The 23380-nt window shown below is 36.9% G+C and overlaps 1 protein-coding gene across 6 annotated transcripts in view; it reads left to right on the forward strand.

The window, feature by feature from the left end:
- ZNF638 (zinc finger protein 638) overlaps positions 1 to 23380 on the forward strand; it is a 91023-nt gene that overhangs the window by 27301 nt on the left and 40342 nt on the right. For all 6 annotated transcript variants that reach the window (XM_023552755.2, XM_010593642.2, XM_010593644.3 and 3 more), the window contains exons 3-11: positions 4161 to 4222; positions 7336 to 7374; positions 8596 to 8882; positions 10344 to 10606; positions 11639 to 11785; positions 12739 to 12861; positions 16177 to 16235; positions 16458 to 16510; positions 23281 to 23328. In XM_023552755.2, coding sequence (XP_023408523.1) covers positions 4161 to 4222; positions 7336 to 7374; positions 8596 to 8882; positions 10344 to 10606; positions 11639 to 11785; positions 12739 to 12861; positions 16177 to 16235; positions 16458 to 16510; positions 23281 to 23328 — 1081 coding nt within the window. The remainder of the gene's footprint in view (positions 1 to 4160; positions 4223 to 7335; positions 7375 to 8595; positions 8883 to 10343; positions 10607 to 11638; positions 11786 to 12738; positions 12862 to 16176; positions 16236 to 16457; positions 16511 to 23280; positions 23329 to 23380) is intronic.

Consider the following 23380-nt stretch of genomic DNA (forward strand, 5'->3'; position numbering starts at 1 on the left):
TTATTTACTTATATATGTTCAGAAGCCATTGTTTCTAATTACTGAGGTATATTTATATATGTGTATACTAATGTGTAAATATGCCTCCTGACATTAAATTATAAAGGGTCAGGAGGGACCGTACTTTCCAAAGGAACAAGCATTGGTTCAAGGCCATAGCATTGGTTATGTACTTCAGTACACAAATCTGTAGGTGATAAGCCTCTTACTGTTTTTTCTTCTTCCATTGCTGTCCTTTTATTGTTTTTCTGTACCCACCCACAGGGCTTCAGCCAACAAGATGTCTTAAGGTTAACTCTGGCCAAGGAAAACAGCCTTGCTGCTTGTCAGCAATACTCATTCTAGCCAAATTTGCTGAGTTCAAGTAAAGGGAGTAATTGCCTTATCCCCACTAAAAGGGATAGCAAAGCCTTTACCTTAAAAAATCTCAATAATTCAGAAGACTTAATCTATAAGTAGCTCTGGCCTATGTACTGAATAAAGTATTAGGATTTCTGTATTCTTGTGATGGAGCACACCACAATTTCTCCAGTTATTTAGAACTTTTAATTAATCATGGTGAATCACATAGTAAAAATAAATATAAAAATAAAGATTTAATTTTTATTTTGTGCAGTAGAAGGTATGCATTTACTGAGTAAATATTTAACGATTACCAGTTTTGTACACGACTGTGTTAGATGCTAGGAGCCCTGCACTTGGCTGCTAACTGAAAGGTTGTTGGTTTGAACCCACCAGCCACTCTGCAGGAGAAAGATGTGGCAGTTTGCTTCTATAAAGATGACAGCCTTAGAAATCCTATGGGGCAGTTCTACACTGTCCTGTAGGGTGGCTATGAGTCAGAATAGACTCAACGGTGGTGGATTTGGTTTATATTAGATGCTAGGCAGAAATGAACTATATAAAATTTTGTCCTTTTTCTTAAGCAGTTTATACAGTCTCATTGAGGGGAGAAATTATACATCTAAAGAGTTAAACATTAGAGGGAAACAAATGGTTCAGTGATTGTATTCTACTTGTCTGAGTGTGGTGTGGGAGAGATATTTAATATTTCTGTCTCAATTTCAGGCTTATAGCAGTTGAGGCCAGCATTGTTAATTTATTAACATTTACTGTGTATCTAGCAGTATGTGATTTCAAAAAAGTGTAAATATGCTTTCTGGTATCACAGGGCTTTTATAGCCTAGATAGCTAAGACTATAATTGACAATGACTAAGTCTTTCTGAACTGGAATTATTGGGGAGTGAAGTCTTTATGGAATAGGTTGAAGGTAGGTCTTGAGTGATGAAGTAGGCTTTAGATATGCCTAGGAACAAAGGGATGACATTCCAGATAGGAGCAACAGTGTGCAGATAGGCAAAAGTTCTGAGAAATGACAGGTTGCATTGGAATGGAATGATGATCATATTAGATACGTATGAAGACCTTGAAAAGCTAGCCTGAGGAGGTTAAACTTGAGGTGAGAGGCATTAGGAAGCTAATTAAGTTTCTTGATATGTGAAGTGACATGTTAAAAAGTAGATTTTAAGAGAGAAATCTGGCTGAAGTGTGCAGGGTGAATAGAGATGAGAACAAGTAGGGTAGGATGCCTAATTAAGAAGCTTCTCTAGTTATTCAAGTGTGAGGTGGTGAAAGCTGGCATTAATATGGTAACAGTAAAAATTTGAGAGGAATAGAAAGCATTTAGTGATCACTCATTAGAGCTCACTGGTACTGTTGGATGTGGTGGAGTCGATTCCTCCTCATAACAACCGCATGTGATGGAGTAAATCTGCCCTGGAAGGTTTTTTTGGCTGTAATCATTATGGAAACAGATCACCAGGTCTGTCTCCCGCAGAGCTGCTGGGTGGGTTTGAACAGCCAAGCTTTGGGTTAGCAGTCAAGCACTTAACCGTTATGCCACCAAGGCTCCTTTAGAGCTCGTAGAGATTGCATTAAAAACAACCTTTTAACAGTCTGAACAGCACAACGAAACGGATGATCAGAGTAACGAATTCTTTCTTCACTAACGGATGGCCAGATGATAGGATTTTACGAACATGGACTTTAATGGTACAAATGACCTCTCTCGTTTCTGTGATACATTTTTGCTGCCTTGTAAGAATGCAAATATATGACATTATAAATATGTAGTCAATAAATGTAAATTAGTAATTGTAAATTTTTTCCTGCTAAGTAACAGCTGACAAATGTTTGTCCCCTACCTCGCAATCTTTAAAACTATAGCCTGAAGGTGATGTACTTTGAGAAGGCAACAATAGAAAGTGAAATAAATTTCTTTTCCAAACTGGGGTTCAGACTTCGGAGGAGGCGGAAATAAATGCTCATATAACCTGTCCTTGGTTTAGAAATGATATTTTTCTGACTGATAGAAATAATTCAGTTTGAGAAAATACTGACCAATGTAAAAGATTTTTGAGGTAGTTGGAGCTCTGATATGGGTGGTAGGTATTTTCAGTTTCATTCTGGATCCACTCAAGTCTATAGCCGTTGCAGTAATTCCTGCATAGTATGTAATTAGCACTTTTTCTCTGAATAGGCAGTGCTACTGTGGATCCTGATCAAATCTGGATGCTGTTAACTAGACAGAGTCTAGAAATTGAGATGACATAGACAAATTTACTGAGTTGAAACAGTAATGTCATTGAGTGAGGTGGGTCTTTTAAGACAGTAGGAAGTGGGTGTGTGTATATCTGTGTTGAACTAAAGACAGTATGCCTAAAATAAAGAAGGCAGCTACCAGCTTCAGCTGATAGATGCTAGGTAGTATGCATGTCCAGTATCTTGTTTCTTTCAAGAAAAGCTGGAAACCTGGATTTGAGGGCAAAATCTCTGTGTTTTTAAGAGTTGGCAATTTATTCAAATAAAACATTTTATGGTCCAAATAAATCACACCCAGTGCACTACCTGCCAGTGTGTCTGTTTGATGTAAACAGTATCCAGTTAATAACAAAGACCGGTGTTTAGCCTACTAGGGAATCTTAACTGCCAGTCTCTTCTGGCTTTTTATTTGTATCACTGAGCAGGATATGTAAACATTTCCTTTTTGCAGTCCACAGTTAGTTTCATGGCTTAATGGAATAGTTCGGGAGTAGCGCATAACTTGTTGCTAACTTGTGGCTGGATATTGCAAGTAGCATGCACCTATTTTCAGATAGTTCTGGCTAAGGCAGAATCCAAAATTGTGTCAACTGTGGCTTAAACTGTGGAAACTGCTAGTTCATCTTTAACAGTGATATAAACTAAAATTTTTGAAATGGAAATGAATAACGTTTTTCTCAAGAAAGTTTTAAAATACAAGACTATATAGTAACTTTTTTGCCTTTTTAGATGCTGGAGGAACAAAATACATTGAATAATATACACATTGCATTCAACTAATTATTTCACTTTTGGGACCGTATCTTTGAAAACTGTACTGTCCCCCCCCCATCAGATGTATCTTCCAGGAGCTATTTATGGGTACAGATTGTAATTTTAAGGCAGATTTGTTTGTTAATGAAGTAATGTATAAGAAAGCATTTTGTTAACTGTAAAGCTCTATGTGTAAGGGCCATTGTTCCTTTGAAATGGTGTTACTTTCCCTTAAATATTGAAAATCTATTTAATCAACAGGAGTTTTTCCCATTTTTACTAGCCTTATCATTTGCCAATATAGTATTGGAATGTTACTGGCTTAAGAGGTAGGATTTTTTATTGATGTTGATGTTGTTAGCTTGAACTCTAAAGGTGTGAGTCATTGAGACCCTGTTTTGAAGATCCCATTTCACAGATGCCATTTTGTATGTAGAATTTTTGGTGTTCTTCAGGGTGTTGATTTTATGTTTGAGATGAGTTATTTTTTGATCCATGCCTTTAATTGCTTCCAAGTTTAAATATATATTTGCTTTCAAAATGAGTGTTCATGGGTATGATTTCTAGAATGCTTTTCATACTGAAATAGTTTAAAATGAGATCAGTGAGTATGGTATTAAGTGCATTTGTTTGGGGCCTTTAAATTTTGTGAAAATTTTATTGAGCAGTTAAATGCTATTTATAACTAGATCTGCTTAATTTTTAGAAAAGAAAAAAGAATCTTGGTGTGTCATTCTGAAAAGCCTAGTTCACTAGTCATCATGAGGACTATTCTAATTTCAGCCCTCTTCTCCTTTTACAATAGGATTGGATTCAGCATCAAAATACATCAACACATATTGAGAGCTGCCGACAGTTACGTCAACAGTAAGAACATTTTTTCCCGTTTTTTACAGATAGCACATTTATAAGATAGTTCATGTTGAGATAGGGTTGTTAAATACTTCTACTGTGATACTTCGAAAAAAAACATTTTTGGAAAGCTATTGCCTGCTTAAAATATTAATTTTATAGAAGTACATTTAATGTTTTTTCAAAGGGGGTGAATTAAATAAGATCAACAGAGTGATAATAACATGTTCTTGGGCAAATGCATTTGTGGCACCTGTTTTGGTTTTTACATTGTTCTTTATGAAAACATCACAAAATTTTTTTGAGATTGTTATCCAGAACTCTTTTAGTCATGAGTGACAAATCCAATTCAAAACAGTTTTTAGAAAGTGAAAAGGACTTTATTAGCTCATTTAACTAAGATGTTGAAGGAAGTTAAATTAGTTCTAGTTTCAGGACAGCTGAATTGGGTGCTCAGACAAAAACCAGAGTGTCAGAAATGTCTCCATTTCTTACCTCTTTTCTTCTGCATTGGCTTCGTGAAATGTCAGGCAGACTTTCTTCACATGGCAAAATGGCCTCCATACTTCTAGACTATAAAAATGGCGTAGGGGAAGTGTCCGACCTCCTCCCACCCCATAAGGGGGAAGGAGAACCAAGATCAAAAGCACAAGGCTGATTGCTCTGAGGTGGTGGTGAGACACATCTCTCCACCATCTCTATCAGTTCTTACACCAAACTGTGCTTCCCACAGCATTCTCTACTGGGCTTGATGATTGATTGCAGTGGCCACACAGAACTCAAAGAAGAAACTCACAATTATGGGGTTTATTATGAGGGAAGTAACAGTTACAATTCAGGCACAAGAATACTCAAGATATAGTTCTTCCATCAGGATAGCCCCTCCCCACCTATGCTCGCAGGCATGCCTCTTTCTGGCCCTCAGTCTCTGCCCAAAGCTTTCTCTCTCCATGGGCCAGGAAGCCCACCGCGCCATCTCTGGCTGCTGGGTCCCTCCTGCTGGTCTCTCCTTCCTTGGTGGTGGTGGGCTCTTTCTCTCTGCTCTGGAATTGGCTGTCTCTTAAGGCAAAACTGACAGTCCCCTTAGTAGGCCACAGCTACCCTATGACGCAGTCACCTGGATGGGAGTTCCAAGACCACGGGTAGAAAGGCCACACACAAAAGTAATTAATGCACTGCATGGACTTCAGTGATCTGTGTAGTTGGCTCTTCCAGGAGTCAAAACAAAAGTTACCTCTTCCCCCAACTCCTGCAGAAGTCCTTGGTTTGACTCTTTTGGTCTACTCAGTCAGTGTCAGGCGCCTATTCCTGGAGTTGAGAGTGGAATAAACCCCACCTAAATTATAGATTAAGATTAGAAATTGATGTTGGTTCCCAGTATGAAGGCTATGGATAGGCCTTACTGCCAGTGTAAATGGAGAATCTCTCCTAAGCCGTATATCTTCCCGCGGGCACCCATTTTTTTATGAAGGTGAGGCATTTAGGTGGGAATGAGCTATTTACATGCCAGGAGCCCTGGTGGCGTAGTGGTTAAGTGCTTGACTGCTAACTGAAAAATTGATAGTTTGAATCCACCCAGCGAATCCTTGGGAGAAAAGACCTAGCGATGTGCTCCCATAAACATTACAGTCTAGAAAACCCTATGGAGCAGTTTTGCTCTTGTCACGTTGGGTCACTATGAGTCCAAAATGAACAGCACCTAATGAGAAGAGGATTTTACGCCCAGACTCAGAACTGAAGCAACTCAGGAAATTCATCCTTCAGCCTAGGATTAGATAGGTCTATAAAACAAAAGTAATGCACGTGAGAAACATGCATATTAGTTAAGTCATGTATATGAGACCAAAAGCAATGATGAGAAGGCAGGAAGGGACAGGAAAAATGGATGGATGGAAAATGGGGAATTGGTGTGGAAGGGGGAGAGTGTTGACACATGGTGGAAATTGGAACCAGTGTCACAAAACAATTTGTGTATAAATTGTTGAATGAGAAACTTATTTTTCTGTAAAGTTTCAGGTAAAGTGCAATTAAAAAAAAAAAGATTCTAGCTGCGTGCACTGCCATCATGTTAAGGCCAACAGCACTGTATACCTATTAAAGCCTTTGTCTACATAGGCCTATTATTTTTTTCATCAACATAGGACTCGGATTTTAAAAGCATATGCTTTCCATGCCTGCCACTTTAATGCTGTACCCTATTAATAATTTTTTTTTTTACCTTAGTCAGATTGTGTGCTCTTGAATAATACTCTTCATTACTTTCTCTCCTCTGCAAAAAAAAAATTTCACAAATCAACTCAATTTGATTACGTGCTTGGAATCTTGCCATGGCAAAATGTGATACCCCATTCTTTAAAAGTGCTGCACGGTGTTCCATTGTGTGGATATACCTTAATCTGTTTAGTCATTCCTCTGTTGACATAGATTTAGGTTCTTATTCCTTTTGTTAAGGCTTACCGTCTCCTCCCTCTCTTTTTCATAAATGTAACCTTGTTATCTTTATGGATTATGACACAAGGGTAGTTTATGGAGAGAAAGTCCAGTGCATCAGACTTCTAGTATTAACAGTATAATAAATATAATAGTTATCGTTAAGTGGTAGACATTATTCTGAGTGTATTACATAATTCATTTAATCTAAAACAACCTTATTAGGTGTAGGTATAACGTTTATTCCTGGTTTCACCAGTGAGGAAACAGCAGAGAAGTAACTTCCCTACTGTCATACAGCAAATAAGAGGCACAACTTGTCTGTCTGACTCCTGGATCTTTGCTCCTTTTTTTCCCTCAGCATATTATTTTGAAAATTTTCTAAGTCTCAAAGTATTGAAAGGATAGTAAACGTTCATATACTTTTGACCTGTATTTATCGGTTATGAATTCTGAGGCCTTTAAGTATAAGGGATGTGTCTCCTTTCCCTGATGTGTCTACTGGTGTAATACTTTTATTGTTTATTGAATTAGACGTTCAATAAGTAATAAAAGGAAATTTTCTTATTTTACTGTACTAATAAATTATTATGCAAACTTAGCTTTTGAGCAATCCTTCTGGTATTTTGCAGGAAAAAAATTGGTCTTTATCGTCTTATTTTAGCTGTTTTTTTTTTTTTTGTTTATTCTTGAAATAGGTATCCTGATTGGAATCCTGAGATCCTCCCGTCAAGAAGGTAATTCTTTTTTAAATAGTGATATTATTAAAACTTGATTTTCTTTTAAGATTAAACAAGTACTTTTTAAAAAAATACTATTTTAAATCGAGTCCTACTATTCATCATTTTTGGAGCCCTAGTGGCACAGTGTTTAAGAGCTCAGCTGCTTGCCAAAAGGTTAGCGGTTTGAATCCACCAGCCACTCCTTCAAAAACCCTATGGGGCAGCTCTGCTCTGTCCTGTATGGTCACTGAGTCGGAGTCGACTTGACGGCAGCAGGCTTATTCATCATTTTTAGGAGCCCTTGTGGCACAGTGATTAAGAGCTCAGCTGCCAACTGAAAGGGTGGCAGTTCGAATTCACCAGCTGCTCCTTGGAAACCCTATGAATTTCTACTCTGTCTACTCTGTCCTTATACGGTTGCTATGAGTCAGAATTGACTTGATGGCAACGAGTTTGGTTTTTTGGAGGGGCTTATACATCATTTTTATTTTTAAAGAGTGGACAAATGCAACAGACTCTATGAATCTTTATTTAATCACTCCAGCTCAAAAATGGTAGCTCTCATCTTTGGACTTCTACTTTCTCTAGTCTTTTCTGAAAATATTTTATGCTGACTTTTACTACTATTTTATGAGATCTGAGATTGTAAATGTCTTGAAGGCCAAGAGCGGCCTTATTAAGCTCACTGAATATAGGAACCCTATGTAAAATACCCCTTTGAATAAACAGAGACCAATATTTTTTCCTTTTCTCTGTGGTTCCCTAGGGCGCCATACTCAGTGTGTATATATACAAATACGACAGTCAAGAAACATTTGTAGACAGTGTAAACTTTCAGGATAAAAATGATTGAAAAACACTTGTTTATTAAAGTTGTTTCCTAAATTGTGTAATTGATACTTTCAAAACGAAATTAGATGCAACATTTTTATGGAAAAAGCTCAAGAAATTGATGATGATATTCTTCTATAAATTAGTAAAACAGAGGGATCCAGTGGAGCCCGAGAGGACTGATTATCTGTTCTAATTGTTGCATATTTACCCACAAGCCTGAATTTAGACATAAAAAACAGGGCTTTTTGTTTTTGTTTTTTTAAATGTAAATACACATTAGAGTTTGGTATTGCTAATAATCTGTTTCTAAGAAGATACTTTTGTCATTTAATATAATTTAAATTTACATTAAATTCTTTAATCCTGCCTGTTTGTTTTCTTTGTTTTCTCCCTGTTTTGTAGAAATGAGGGCAGTAGGAAAGAGGATCAAACTCCTAGAAGACGTTCCCATTCTCCCACTCCTAGGCGTTCTAGGAGATCAAGTTCAAGTCACAGGTTCCATCGATCCCGAAGCCCAATACGTTACATATATAGACCGAGAAGTCGAAGTCCAAGAATTTGCCATCGTTTCTTTCCTAGATACAGATCCAGGTCCAGATCCCCTAATCCAGCATACCGAGTTAGAGTTCCATTTAGCCCAGAGTATTATCGATCACTTCGCCCTGAAAGGACATCAAGGAGATCATCAGGTATACTGATGGCCATGAAATAATAAATCTACTTCTTTTGACCAAAGTTTTTGTTTTGTTTTGTTTTTTTATTTGCATTTTCTTATTTCTGTATTTCCAGTATATTTGAAATGATGACTTAGGTACTACTGCCAATATTTAACAAAAGTTCACATTTTGAGTTATTTGTTTCAGCTCTTTAGAAGGTTCTTAAGATATGAAATGGTCTGTATTTTTAAATTTTATAACTGCTATATGATATTTGACCCACACCTCAACCTAGTTATTCTTCTTTCCTCCAGAAGCTGTAGGAACAAATGTGGCAGAGTAGTACACCTGTTCATCCAGTATCAAATTCAGAAATAAAGGATATACAAACATCTTAGCTTGGCTAAATTGATTAGAGATTTATCTTCCATAAATTTATTGAAAACTTTTTTGAAATTATTTATATTTTCAACCTGTTTCTTAATAATCAGCTTAGTGACCTTTGTAGAAATAGGCCATAGATATTAAAGTACACCTGTACAATGAAAGAGATCAATTGTTAGCATTTAGGAAATAACTGTGAATAGATCTCTTATTGTATTCAATATATTCTAAAAGATGGAACGTATATATAGTTACATTAACATGTATAAGGCAGTAGTTCTTGAAGTGTGGTCCAGGAACCCCTAGAGTATTCCCGATATCTTCTCAGGGGTCCCTTGAGGTCCTCTCTTTCCCAACTACTATCTGTGTGAGGCGGATGTTCTGTATATACTTCAGTCAAAACAATGTATCCAGCAGATTGACTACAGAAGCAGACAAGAGAATCTGGGTGTTTTCAGTGCAATATAAATATTTTTGCAAAACTGTACAGTGGTGCTACTCTTCACATTAGTTTTGGGTTTTTTTTAAATACAATTATTTTTCATAAAATGTGTTATATATAGGAAACCCTGGTGGCGTAGTGGTTAAGTGCTCTGGCTGCTAACCAAAGGGTTGGCAGTTCGAATCTGCCAGATGCTCCTTGGAAACGCTATGGGGCAGTTCTACTCTGTCCTGTAGGGTCACTATAAGTGGGAATCAACTTGATCACACTGGGTTTGGTTTGGTTTTTTGGATGTTATACATGTTAACATGAGTTTTTTACATTAATGAATTAGTATTCGTAAAACTGTATTTTAATTTCTAACATGATAAATATAACATAAACAGAAGCTCTTTGGGATCCTCAGTTTTTAACAGTATAAAAGGATCCTGAAACAAAAATGTAAGGGAAGTTCCCTGAATATAGGAACCCCACATAAAATAGCTTTTCGAGTAAACAAAGACTATTAATTTTTTCCTGTGTGTATGATTCCTGTTTAGCTTAAGAATGACTCTTCGTGATAAATATTTGAGCATCCTGAGGAATTATTATTTATTTTATAATTTCCTGAGATGATTCCTACCTTAAGTTCTTTTCAACTGAAATTTTATTTATATTCTTTTTACTAGATAGGAAAAAAGCCTCAGAAGATACAGTACAACGATCAAGACATGGATCAGAATCAAGTAAAAAGAAGCATGCTGAAGCAGTTGATAAAGGACATTCACCAGCACAAAAGCCCAAAACTAGCAGTGGGTCAAAATCATCAGTTAAATCTACGAGCTCTACAAAGAGTGATTCAAATACTCGTTATAAGTCAAAGAATCCTGAAGATGGTAGCTTACCAGAATGTAAACAGGTGTCTGATAAAGGTGTTTCTGTTCAGCGTAAGGTTAGTAATTGATCGTTTGTTAGCACAAGTATGCATACATTTGTTATTATGGCAAATAGAAAACAAAGATGACTGAATTTTATTTCCAGTAAGTTTGAAATGGTGACTTGTTAAATTATGTTGATACAGAATATTTGTAATATTAAAAAGTATTCAGGTATTTAGGTACAAGTTCTCAGTATTTATATACATTAAAGACTTTCAGCTACTATTCCCTGCCCACAAAGAGCTTATATTCAGAAGGATAAACTCAATATAATCAATCTGCAGTTATAGAATTTTGAAGGGAATTGAGAAGAAATTGAATATGGGGAAAAGTTTAAGGATGCTAAATTTGTCTGATAATATATAAAGATGGTTTCCTTTTATTTCAAAACTTCTGGGTGGTTTCAGTAGAACGTTTAAAGTTTTTAGTCAATTTTTAACATAGGTGGTTTAATGATTGGCAGTTTAAGACCATCCGGCAGTGCTGCAAAAGAAAGGCCTGCCAGACTGCTTCCGTAAAGATTACAGACAAAATCCTACAGAGCAGTTTTACTCTGTAACACTTCGGGTTGCCATGAGTCGGAGGCTGACTGAATAGCAGCTAAAAACAACATATATTAATATAAAAATATTATACTTATCTAGGATATCATTGTCAGTTATTAAAATACAAGGCAAATAAAGCTATAATTTTTGGCTTCGTTACTTCATGGGCCATACAAGTTCATTAAATACTCTTTAATAGCTCTGTTCCGTAGGTCTTGATCATTACAAAATGCTTAGTGACAGAAAGGGGTCTACAAGAGCATCTTTGACTAGTTACCTATGAACTTTTTACCACTGTTGGGTGTGAATGGTGTAACATCAACACGTATGTCTTTTTACTTTTATTTAAAATTTTTTCTAAAGCGGTGCAAAAATACTTAGGCAACACCCTTTAAAGGACTAAGATTACTGGTAAAAGAAATTATATTGGGAATTATTGCCGTTATTATCATTGTACTCAGTGACTTAGTTTATTTTTAATTTCTTCTCCTGCAAACATAGCTGCGGAAAGACCAGTCTTTGAATTATGGTTCAGTTCTTGTTGTATCTGAGTTACCAGAGGATGGCTGTACTGAAGAAGATATTAGAAAAGTATTTCAACCATTTGGAAAAGTTAGTGATGTACTGATTGTTCCCTATAGAAAGGAGGTGAGTCAGTAGATCTATTCTAAAAATGCATAGAGTCATTACTTAAGTGATTATTTAAAGACAGATGTTGGAGCTCTTAGCCGCTTTATCACATAAAATTGTTCATTGAGAGTTACATAAACTTTTGGATTTGAATGTACAGAAGTTCTAAAATACTATTTTTTATGTATTTTAGAACAAAGATTGGCGTACTTTTTCTGTAAAGGGCCAGATAGTAAATATTCAGGCTTTACCGGTGGACCATATGGTTGCAACTACTCAAATCTGCCATTGTAGTGTGAAAGTAGCCATAGATGATATATGTAAAGGAATGAGGATGGCTATGTTCCAGTGAAACTTTATTTACAAAAACAAGTGGCAAGCCATAGTTTGCCAACCCTTGTTTTAGAATACCAGTCAAGTTGTACTACAACAAATAATTTCATTTGTGCAGTAAGGATTTATTTGCTTATGTGTTGTTTTCCTGTAACTTACCTGATAAAGTTAATCAAAACTATGAACAACTCTGAGCTAAGCAAAACATAAATTTGTGAGATAAGGGAACATGGTGATAATTTCTTCTTTATTGCAGGAAGCCTTAAAAATTTTGGACTTGAAGCAAGGTAGACTAGATCCTGTCTTCCTTTTGTTGTTTCATGAGCTCTGTCTTCCCATTTCCTCTTGTTCCAAGAGCCTGCCATGGAACATTGTGTCCCTCTTCTTAACCTAGGTAGTGGTATAGAAATTCTGAAAGTAGACAAGGTTAAATGTCCATTTTGTATGTGATAACATCTTAAAGATTAAAATATACTTTTAACAAAGCAAAAAGAAAGGACTTGAGGTGATTTCACAGCCTGTATTCCACAAGGAAGTGTTAAGTCCATTTAAAAATTCGTGGAGTTCTTTGTTTTTATAAAATGCATAGAAATTTAAAGTAGATTTTGGAGTAAAAAGGGAATAAATTTGCTTTTTAGGCTTACTTGAAAATGGAATTTAAAGAGGCAATTACTGCAGTCATGAAGTATGCTGAAACAATGCCTCTTCTGATAAAAGGAAAAAGTGTGAAAGTATGTGTTCCAGGAAAGAAAAAATCACAGGTAAACTAGATTTAGATATAGATGATTCATTGTTATTAATGATGAGTTTAACTTCTGTTAAATATAAAAAACCTGTTGCCATCGAGTCGATTCTGGCTCATAGCGACCATATAGGACAGAGTAGAACTGCCCCATAGAATTTTCAGGGAGGGCCTGGTGAATGAATTCGAACTGATGTTCTTCTAGTTAGTGTCCATAACTCTTAACCACTGTACCACCAAGGGTTTCTGTTCTTAAGTATAGTACAGAGAAGTATCCAAAACATAAATATGTATCACTCAACAGATCATATGTATAAATTCAAACACACTGAAATTAAAACAAACACACATTATTCAATGTTAATGGCAAGCAATAGACTTGGAGAATATATTTATATATACCCTTTGCTGTTGAGTCAATTCCAACTCATATGACCCTATAGGACAGAGTAGAACTGCCCCACAGAGTTTCCACAGCTGTAAATCTGTGGAAGTAGACTGTGACATAGTTCTCCCTCAAAGTGGTTAGCAGCAGAGCACTTAACCACTGTGCCACCAAGGCTCCTTACTTATCCTATATAATATAAAATTAGCAAACATCCGTGAAACTGCTTTCTAGGTCACAAAATAGAACATCGATAACATCCTAGAAGCCCCCTGCATGGTTATTCCCGATCTTTATACCCTCTCTTCTCTCCATATGTAACCACTAATTTGATTTCTAACGCCATAGTTATATAATCACATAGTGTATATATAGTATATATCCTTTTGCGCCTTTGCTTCCTTAGAGGTACCATGTTTATGAGTTTCGTCTTTCTAGATAATCTTCTATATTTTAGCTTATGTGTCAATAATAATACCTATAGGATTGTTTTGTTGATGTTAATTGCAATCCAGCCACCTCTAACTCATGACTTATGTTTAAGAATGAAGCATTGCCCAGTCCTTTGCCATCTCCGTGCTCTTTGATGTGTTTGAGGCCATTGTTCAGGTTATTGATTAAAATTGATAAAATGCTCCAGTAATTTTTGCTTGCATATGTGTATTCTTTTAACTTTGTATTTTTATTTCCATGTTTTTTTATTTTTACTTTTCCAGTCAGTGCTTTGATTTGGAAAGCTAACCATGTTAGTACACACAAGTTTTCCTCACTCTTTTTAACTTCTGTGTGGTATTACTTTGTATGAAGTGCCACAGTTTATTTTGCCAGTTTCTTACTGATAGACATGTAGATTATTTATAGATAACACCAGATTGCTCTCTAAGTAGCTGTAATAATTTACATTCTGGCAGTTTATGAGGATATATCACCAACATCTTAATATTTTTAGTCTTAAAAATCCAGTATGTAAAAAATACCATCTAGTTTTAATTTGTATTTTCTTGATTATTGGTGAACTCCAGCATAACTCATTTCTGTTATTAAGTGAGATGTCTTTATTGCTTCCCATTTTTTTTATTGGATTATTCGTTCTTAAAAAAATTGATTTGTAGGTATTCGTTATTTTAGATACTAATTTTTTGTTATATATGAGAAGTGACCTTTTTCAGAAGCGGATCGCCAGGCCTGTCTCTTGAGGTGTCTCTGGGTAGGTTCAAACCACCAACCTTTCAGCTAGTAGCCCAACGCTGAATTGTTTGTGCCACCCAGGGACTCCTTGAAAACCCTGTGGAGCAGTTCTGGTCTGCACACGTGAGGTCACTATGAGTCAGGATCGACTCTACGGCAACTAACGACATTTAAGAAGTGTAATCCTCTAGTCTCTTGCTTGTCATTTCCTGCTGTTTGCAGTGATATATGTGTGTGTGTGTATATATATATATAGGAAGTTTTTAATTTCAGTGTACTCAAATATTTGGTGTTTTCCTCTTAAGCCTTTTGCTTTTGTTTGTTCACTTAACGTATCTTTCCCAAAACATTACAATCAAAATGAGGAACTTAGGAAATGGAGAAATTATGATATAAGCTGAGTGACAGTGAAAGTGAAACCATTTACACATAGAGTAAAATCTAAATCATATTTTTATAAAATAACGTAAATTGCAGAGTATATCACTGAAAATTAAAAAAAAATTTTTTTTTGGTCTAAAATAACATTATCAAAAACTAAAATGTATCCAAGAGACAAGGGTTAAGCTTTTAACTTACACAGAGGGAATCAATAATTTCATATTTCTTTAACAATTTAAGGTAACCACCTAGTAGAATAAAAACAGGAGGACAGGTATCTTATCATGGAGGGGGGAGGTAGGTGATTTGGATAAAATCCCATATATTGTCCAGGAAAAAAAAAAGGGCAAAGACACTCTAAAAGGACAGGGAATGCTAAAATAAGATGAAAATAATTATGAAATTCAGATGAATTCAGCTAGTATTTATTGAACATCTACTATTTGCTGAATAGTACTTTAGGCCCTGGGAATAGATTAGTAAATAAAACCAGAAGACCGTGCACTCACAGAGTTTATTTTCAAAGCCTGGGAGAGAAAAAAACACAAGCAAATAAATATGTATGTGTATGTGTGTGTAGGCACACACATACATGTTAGTTGGCAGCAAGTGGTGTGGAGAAAGACATTAAGAAAGGGCAGTAGAAGTGCTCTTACTGGAAATGAGAAACTATAACTTCCAATAACATAGTTGGAGAAGGTCTCATCGACAAGGTGATTTTGAGCAAAGACCTTGAAGGGTGTGAGGAAGCAAGCCACATGCCCTGGGTCACTAGCTATCCAGACAGGAGGAACAGCAACTCCAAAAGACTTTGAGATGTAAAGATACTCAGAGTACAGGAAGAAGGTTATAGTGGTTAAGGATGGGTGGGGCATATGGTGTAAACTCTTACAGGCCATTTTAAGTATTGGCTTTTTCTCTGAGAGTGATGGAGGTTTTTCAGTTTAGGAGTGGCAAGACTAATCCGGCTTTCATTGAAAATAGATTGGGAGTGGGTTAAATGACAAGAAGCAAGAAAGGACAATTAGGAGGCTACTGTAGTAATCAAAGCAAAAGATGATAGTCATGGGCCAGGGTGTTAGCAGTTACACATCTGAAATGACGTAGATGTGTTAGAAATAATATTCTTGAAAGATAGTAAATGATAAAATATGGGTGAGTGGTAAAAGGCAAGTTGTAAAGTTATGCTGAAATTGAGGAAAATAATTTTATTCTATTTCTGTATAAAAAGAGAAAGGTAGTAAGCATCTATACTTTCAGGGTTTTAGAGATTTTAGATATTTTAGTTGGATTCTATGCTTTTCTGTATTTTCTAAATTGCTTTTTATAATTGGGGAGAAGAAACTGAATTTTTTTGTTCAAAATATTATTCCTTCATAGAGCAAAGAGGTGAAGAAAAAGACTTCAGATTCAAAGAAAACATCTGCATCTACTTTAAAGTAAGTGATTCCATGATTTCATATGTGGAAACGAATATATATATGAAATAGGAGATTTTAATATTTGAAACAGTTTTTAATATATTTTATCACTCTACAGTTTAATGGGCATTGTTCAGATTTAGTCATTTTGAACTTTTAGATTTAAGCATCACATTTTTAGAAGTTCATAGAACTTAGAATTTCTAAGTTTCTGCTGATTTTTTTTCTTCTTTTAAATAGAAAAGATACAGATGCTTCGAAAGCTGTTGAAACTGTGACTTCAACTTCTACTGGTAAGTTGTTGCTTTACTTGTGTGTATAGGAAGTTTTTAGTTTCAGTGAACTCAAATTTTTGGTGTTTTTCTTTTATGCCTTTTGTTTTTCTTGATTATTGGTGAACTCCAGCAACTTTTTGTATAATTATTAGTCATTTTTATTGTTTAAGTGAATTGTCTATATCACTTTCCATTTTTCTGTTGGATTATGAGTATGGGTGTATATATTTTTTAAAATTTTTTATTGTAAACATACATGTAACAGATCATTTGCCTTTTGAACATTCTTCATATGTAAAAATCAGTGACATGAGTTGTTATGCATGTCATGTTGTTCAACCATTATCTGTTTCCAAATTTTCTCATCACCCTTAACAGAAGCTCGGTGTCCCCTAAGCAGTGTGTCTCCAAACTAGCATGTCCCCCTTTTCCCTTCCCTCCCTCCTGCCTGATAACCAGTAATAAACTTTGGTCTCTGTATACTTGTCTGTCTTGGATATTTCATATAAGTGAAATCATACAGTATTTGTCCCTTTGTGACTGACTGACTTCACGCAGTATAATGTTTCCAGGGTTCATTCATGTCGTGGCATGTATTAGGACTGCACTTCTTTTTATGTATGCATGTGCCACATTTATCCATTCATTGGTTGATGGACATTTCGGCTGTTTTTACCTTTTGGCTGTTGTGACTGCTGCTACAGTGAACATTGGTGTACAGGTACCTGTTTGTGTTCCTGCTTTCAGTTCTTTTGGATATATACATACCTAGGACTGGAATGGAAACTCCGGTGGCGTAATAGTCGGCAGTTTGAATCCACCAGGTGGTCCTTGGAAACTCTATGGGGCAGTTCTACTCTGTCCTCTAGGGTTGCGATGAGTCGGAATTGACTCGATGGCACTGGGTTTGGTTTGTGTTTTTTAGGACTGGAATTGTTGGCTCATATGGTAATTCTATGTTTAACTTTTAGAGGAACTGCCAAACACTTTTTCCACTGTGGTTGTACCGTTTTATAGTCCCATCATCAATGGACAAGTGTTCTAATTTCTCCCCAACCTCACCAACACTTGTGTTTTGTCCTTTTAATCAGCCATTTTGATGAGTATGAAGTGATATCTCATTGTGGTTTTGATTTATATCTAATGACTAATGATGTTGAGCATCTTTTCATGTGCTTATTGGTCATTTGGATTTATTCTTTGGTGAAATGTGTGTCAGATGAGTATACTTTGCCAGTTTACTAGAAACTTGCTAAAAGATGATATTAGATTATTTATTGTGTTTTAATGGAAGAGACTTAAATTGCGTTCTTTAGGCACCGGTACTAACCAGTTAATATTTAATACTGTAATTATGGAATCCTTCTGGAGTAAATATAAGGACTAGTGAGATAATGTATGTAAAACATCTGTTACAGTTCCTAGATTTTAATAGCATTTTTTTTTAAGTGTTTAAGTTGTTTACAACACCTCCTTCTAAATGGACTGGCAAAGTATAGAGAATAAAAAGTTGCTGCCAAGACATATACTCTTAAGACTAGTAAAAATAAACAGCTTTATACTAAAAAAAATCAAACTCATTGCCATCAAATTGGTTCCAACTCATCGTGACCCTGTAGGACAGAGTAGAACTGTCCCATAGGGTTTCCAAGGAGCGCTTAGAGGATTTGAATTGCTGACATTTTGGTTAGCAGCCATAGCTCTTAACCACTATACCACCACGGTTTCCAAGACAGAAGAGCTAAAATAAACAAAAACTCAGAAAGTTAAGTTGTTAAGTATGTTCTGTTTTAGGAAGGCATGTGTGTAGTGTTTTAGATTTCTATTTAGAATAGGTTAGGAGTTTAAACTGTGACTTGAAAATTGGATTTATAGGGCACCTCATTTCCCCATAATGTTTAGTTGGGTTGTGTACTGAAGTTATTGGAAATTAGTAGAAGTAACTACGCATGACGTCTAGAGGGCAGTAAGTTTTGACTGAGGTTTTAAATTAGATTAGACAATGCATATGAGAAGATTACTTCAGCTGGGAAGATGACATAAAAATAACAAAATTGAGATATCACAGAAGGCTTCGAAGGGTTTAAGTTTGACTCCATTAGTAGCATTTCTCAAAATATGTTGTGTGAAAGACTAATTCCTAGGAGATATTTTGGGTCAGATAAAGTTTGAGGTGTGTATTACAACTTTTTAAAAAAAATATTTGCAGAACACAAGTCGTGCATAAAGTAAACTTATTTAGCTTTCTAACTTGGCTATGGTGCAGCCTATTTTTTGTGTAAAAGACTTAGGAACAATTGATATAGACTCTGGGAAACTACCGTAGAGAAAAAGGAAAATTGTTTTTGTTTTTTTAGATTTCTTTGTGCTTTAAGTGAAAGTTTATAAATCAAGTCAGTCTCTCATACAAAAAATTTATATACCCCTTGCTATATACTCCTAATTGCTCTCCCCCTAATGAGACAGTATGCTCCTTCTCTCCACTCAAAAATTAGTTGTTTAAGATTCTTATATAGGTTGGATAAATCAGAGAGGTGGAAAAATCCTATTGAAAGAACCAGGTGTGATTCACTTTGAGGTAATGAAGACTGGATATAAGGTTACTTAGAATGTGTGGTAGGGTAACATCTGAATTTTGTTATATACAGTTTTTTTAGTTGATTAGATATAAAAAATAAGAGAGAAATTTTTTTTTTTTTTATAAGATTTCATTCTGGGTGGATTTGGTTAGAAGGATGTTGTAATATTACTGACTATAATAGGAAAAGTAACATCATGATAAAACAGAGAAAATATTAAAGTTGTCAGGAATTTTATTTTACTTGGATCAACAATCAATGCCTGTGGAAGCAGCAGTCAAGAAATCAAATGACAGATTGCATTGAGCAAATGTGCTGCAAAAGACCTCCTTAACATCTTAAAATACAAGGTTGTCACTTTGATGACTAAACTGTGTCTTACCCAAGCCATGGTATTTTTCATATGGATGCAACAACTGGACGATGAAAAAAGAATACCAAAAAAGAATTGCCACATTTGAATTATAGTGTTGGAGAAGAATATTGAATATACCAAGGACTGCCAAAAGAAGGAACAAATCTGTCTTAAAAGAAGTACAACCAGAATGCTCCTTAGAAGCAAGGATGGCGAGACTATATCTCACATACTTTGGACATGTCAGGAGGGATCAGTCCCTGGAGAAAGACATGCTTGGTAAAGTATAGGGTCGTTGAAAAAGAGGATGACCCTCAACATGGTGGATTGACACAGTGGCTGCAAGAATGGGCTCAAACAATGGTTGCTGGGCATGGTGCAGGACTGGGCAGTGTTTCATTCTGTTGTACATAGGGTTGCTATGAACTGACTTGACAGCACCTAACAGCAACAACAACAAAATGGTTTTGAAGACCCTAAACCCAGACTCTCACAGCACTGGACTGTGAATGGGATATAGGCAGGAGAAGCAGAAGACATGGCTCTGGGCACAGCCTTTCCAGCTTTGCCCTTTGGGCAGGCAGATGCCTATGGCAGGGTTGTGGGGCTTCGGGGCTAGGGTTGCTTCTGCTCTTCAGGTCACGGAACATTGGGGCAGGGCTGGGCACACTGTACTTCCTCCTCACATGCTTCCTCTCAGTTTCCTCGATGGTAGCCCCAAGCGGGGGTAGTCTTGCTCCTGAATATTTAGCAACTTGCTGAAGTTCATCCCTAAAGACAAACTTCTGCCTCCCAGGGAAAGTAAGTCGGCAACCCACACCCCCTAAGTAGCCACACACATTGGATACTCTCTGGCCATGGTGATGCAATGGTTAAGAGCTCGGCTGCCAACCAAAAGATCGGCAGTTCGAATCCACCAGCCAGTCCTTGGAAACCTTATGGGGCAGTTCTCCTGTGTCCTATAGGGGGTATGTGTATGCGTGAGAGAAAGAGAGAAAAAATCAGATGGGGAGGGTTAGGGGTCAGGATGGGGCTGAGGGGCCCAGCAAGTGGCTTGTCTTGGCCTTAGAATCTTGAGGTCATGACTCTGGGCTTAACATGTCTTGAATAACCTCATACCCTCAGCTTTTCTCCTCAGCTTGGCTGTCCCCCCTTCTCCCGGCCCAGTTGACTTACTCCAGCGGGGCCCAATTGACTCACTCCAGCGGAGCCCAGTTGCCAGAGGGTCTCCAGCCCTTGCCGAGGCCTGTGCTGACACCCAAGCTGTGTGAGCAGGTGCAGTGTAAGCGGAGGCTATCCTGGCCAGCTGGTCCAGCCCCAGTCACTGCATGATTCACTCTGTTTAAACCCTTCCAGCCGGCCAGGGCACTGATGGTTCGTGACCTGCTGGGAGACCAGGCCTATGGCATAGCCCCCAACCTTAGTCTATGAGAGGCAAACCCCTGAACCCCAGGTCACAATCTGCGTGGACACAGCTGCCTCACCTGGCTTGGGAAGGCAACTATCACTCCCATGACATCCTACCAGCCCCAGGAAGGGCCGTGGAGATTGTATCCTACAGTCTACACCTGCAAAGTCTCTCCCCAGGAGACAGTGGCTGTGCCTTGATGTGTGTGCTCCAGAGCTCTTGCTGTCCCTGGCAGTGGAAGAGGCTGGAGTCTCCCTCCCTCTTAAATACTTTCTGGATCGATCAGATGGAAATCATTAAAATAAGGATGCACACTGGAGATGGTGACCAGAAGCGGGCTCCCGTGAGGTTTTAATATAGGGGGCTTTATGGGGATTGTCCCAACCCAGGACTGCCTGTACCTAATACACAGTTTCCACAATGTCCAAATCACATAACATCCCATTTCACAGAATGTGTCACGGACGTTAAGCGATGCAGTAAGAGAAATGAAATCTTTGTACATGCTACGATATGGATATAGCTGGAGGACATTATGCTGAGTGAAATAAGTCAATCACAAAAGGACAAATACTCTGTGACCTCACTTATAAAAAGACAAGAAGAGGCAGATGCACAGAGACTAAAGTTTATTGGTGGTTACCAGCGGTGGGAGGAGGGGGAACGGGTGGGTTAACAGTGATGGAAAAATTGCATTGATTTAAGGATAGAGTTGCACACTCGATGATTGTAATTGCTATCAATACATTGTATACCTGTAAAGAAAAAAGCTGAATTGGCGAAAGTTGTGTGATATATTTACAACAACAACAAAATGGCTGCCGAGGCTGCTTATGTACAACCAAACACCTCAGGGAATTTGGTTCCTTGGTTTGGCGGTTTGGGGTCATGGCTCCATGGGACATCCCAGTTAATTGGCTTTATATCATGTTTAGTGCTTCTGTTCTACCTCCTAGTTTGTTGTGTAGTGCCTGGGGTCTTAAAAGCTTGCAAGTGGCCATCCAAGGCACAGTTGGTCTCTATTCATCTGGAGCAACAGAAGGAGAGTCAGGAATAGGAGGAGGATATGGAATGTGTGGCAGATTGCTTCCATGAACAACTGCATTGCTATGAGACCACACAAAAAAAAACTGGATGGTGCCTGCCTACCATTACTGAAGTTTTTGATCGAAGATTCCATAGAAGAACCCTGATCAAAAGGGGCAAAATGTCGAACAGAATGTCAGATTCTTGTAGACTGCAGATTTTCTGGAGCCATGGAAGCTGGAAGAGCCCCTGAGACTGTTGCCCTGAGAGATTGTATTTTTATGTAAATAATGTGTGCCTTCTACGTTTATTTGCCAACTGCTCACTCCCCGTACGAGGTATTTTTGTAATTGCACTAAGCTTATTTCTTTTTTACAGCAACATGTTTAAAAAAAAAAAAACGACATAGTAGTGCTTCTGAAAATACTTCAAGGGAGGAGAGAGCAGCTGGTAAACAGATGTTGAAGGAGCATGGTTTTTGCATAAAAAATATGTTAATATTTAAACCTTAAACCAAAAATACTTTTGAAATCTTCTTAAAATCAAACAGTAGTTTAGCTTAACTAGTCAGAAAGGTTGCTTTGAACATTATGCTCTTTTAAGAACTATCCATTTGGGATCAAAGTGACAACAGCAGTTCAAAAGATGGGAACCTTAGGATGCAGTGAGATTATGTTAATGAGGGAGAAACAACTCAGAAAAGGAAGACGAGAATGGTTGCACAACTCGAAGAATGTGGTTGATGTCACCTAATTGTACGTCAAGAAACCGTTGAATTGGTGTATGTTTTGCTGTGTGTATTCTCAACAACAAAGTAAAATTTAGAGGAAAATGTTTTTGCATAATTTTTTTTTTTAATTACCTGTGTGACATAGGCTGAATTTGTTAATATATAAATAACTCTAATAAATCATTAAGGAAAACTTCAACAACTTAAAAGGTAAATTGGCAAATATTATAAATAGGCAGATCACAGAAAAAGTTACAGGTGACTCATAAACAGGAAAATAGACATAGCTTTACTCTTAGACAAAAATGAAATTATAGTAATTTCCATTGCAGATTAGAGATTAATAATTTCTTTAATATTATGTGTAGAAATGGGAAAGCCACACTCTCGTATACTGTTGATGGGAATATTAATTGGCACAGCCTTTCTGGGGGGACAGTATGATGTTCATCGTTAAAATTTAAATCCCTGTGCTTTTTGACTCAACAAGTCCATGTCTGAGACATATCCTACAGTTGTAGTACCATGGGCATAAATAGATGTGTGTAGGAATGTTTTTTGGCAGTGTTCTTTGTAAGAGCAAATGGCTCTGAACTGAATGATAGCTTTCAAAATCATTGCCAGATTAGCTCTTTCTTAAAACCAAATGTTATTTGTAATGAACATTGATATATTTTCCTGTCATTCTAGCCAAGAGTGGGCAAACCAAGACATCAGCCAAAGTGAATAAATCTTCAGGTATGTTTCTGATTTGAATTCTAGACATACTGTTGTTAGGTGCCTTGAGTCA

The sequence above is a fragment of the Loxodonta africana genome, chromosome 15 (assembly GCF_030014295.1).
Source record: "Loxodonta africana isolate mLoxAfr1 chromosome 15, mLoxAfr1.hap2, whole genome shotgun sequence".
In the NCBI taxonomy this organism is placed as follows: Eukaryota; Metazoa; Chordata; class Mammalia; order Proboscidea; family Elephantidae; genus Loxodonta; species Loxodonta africana.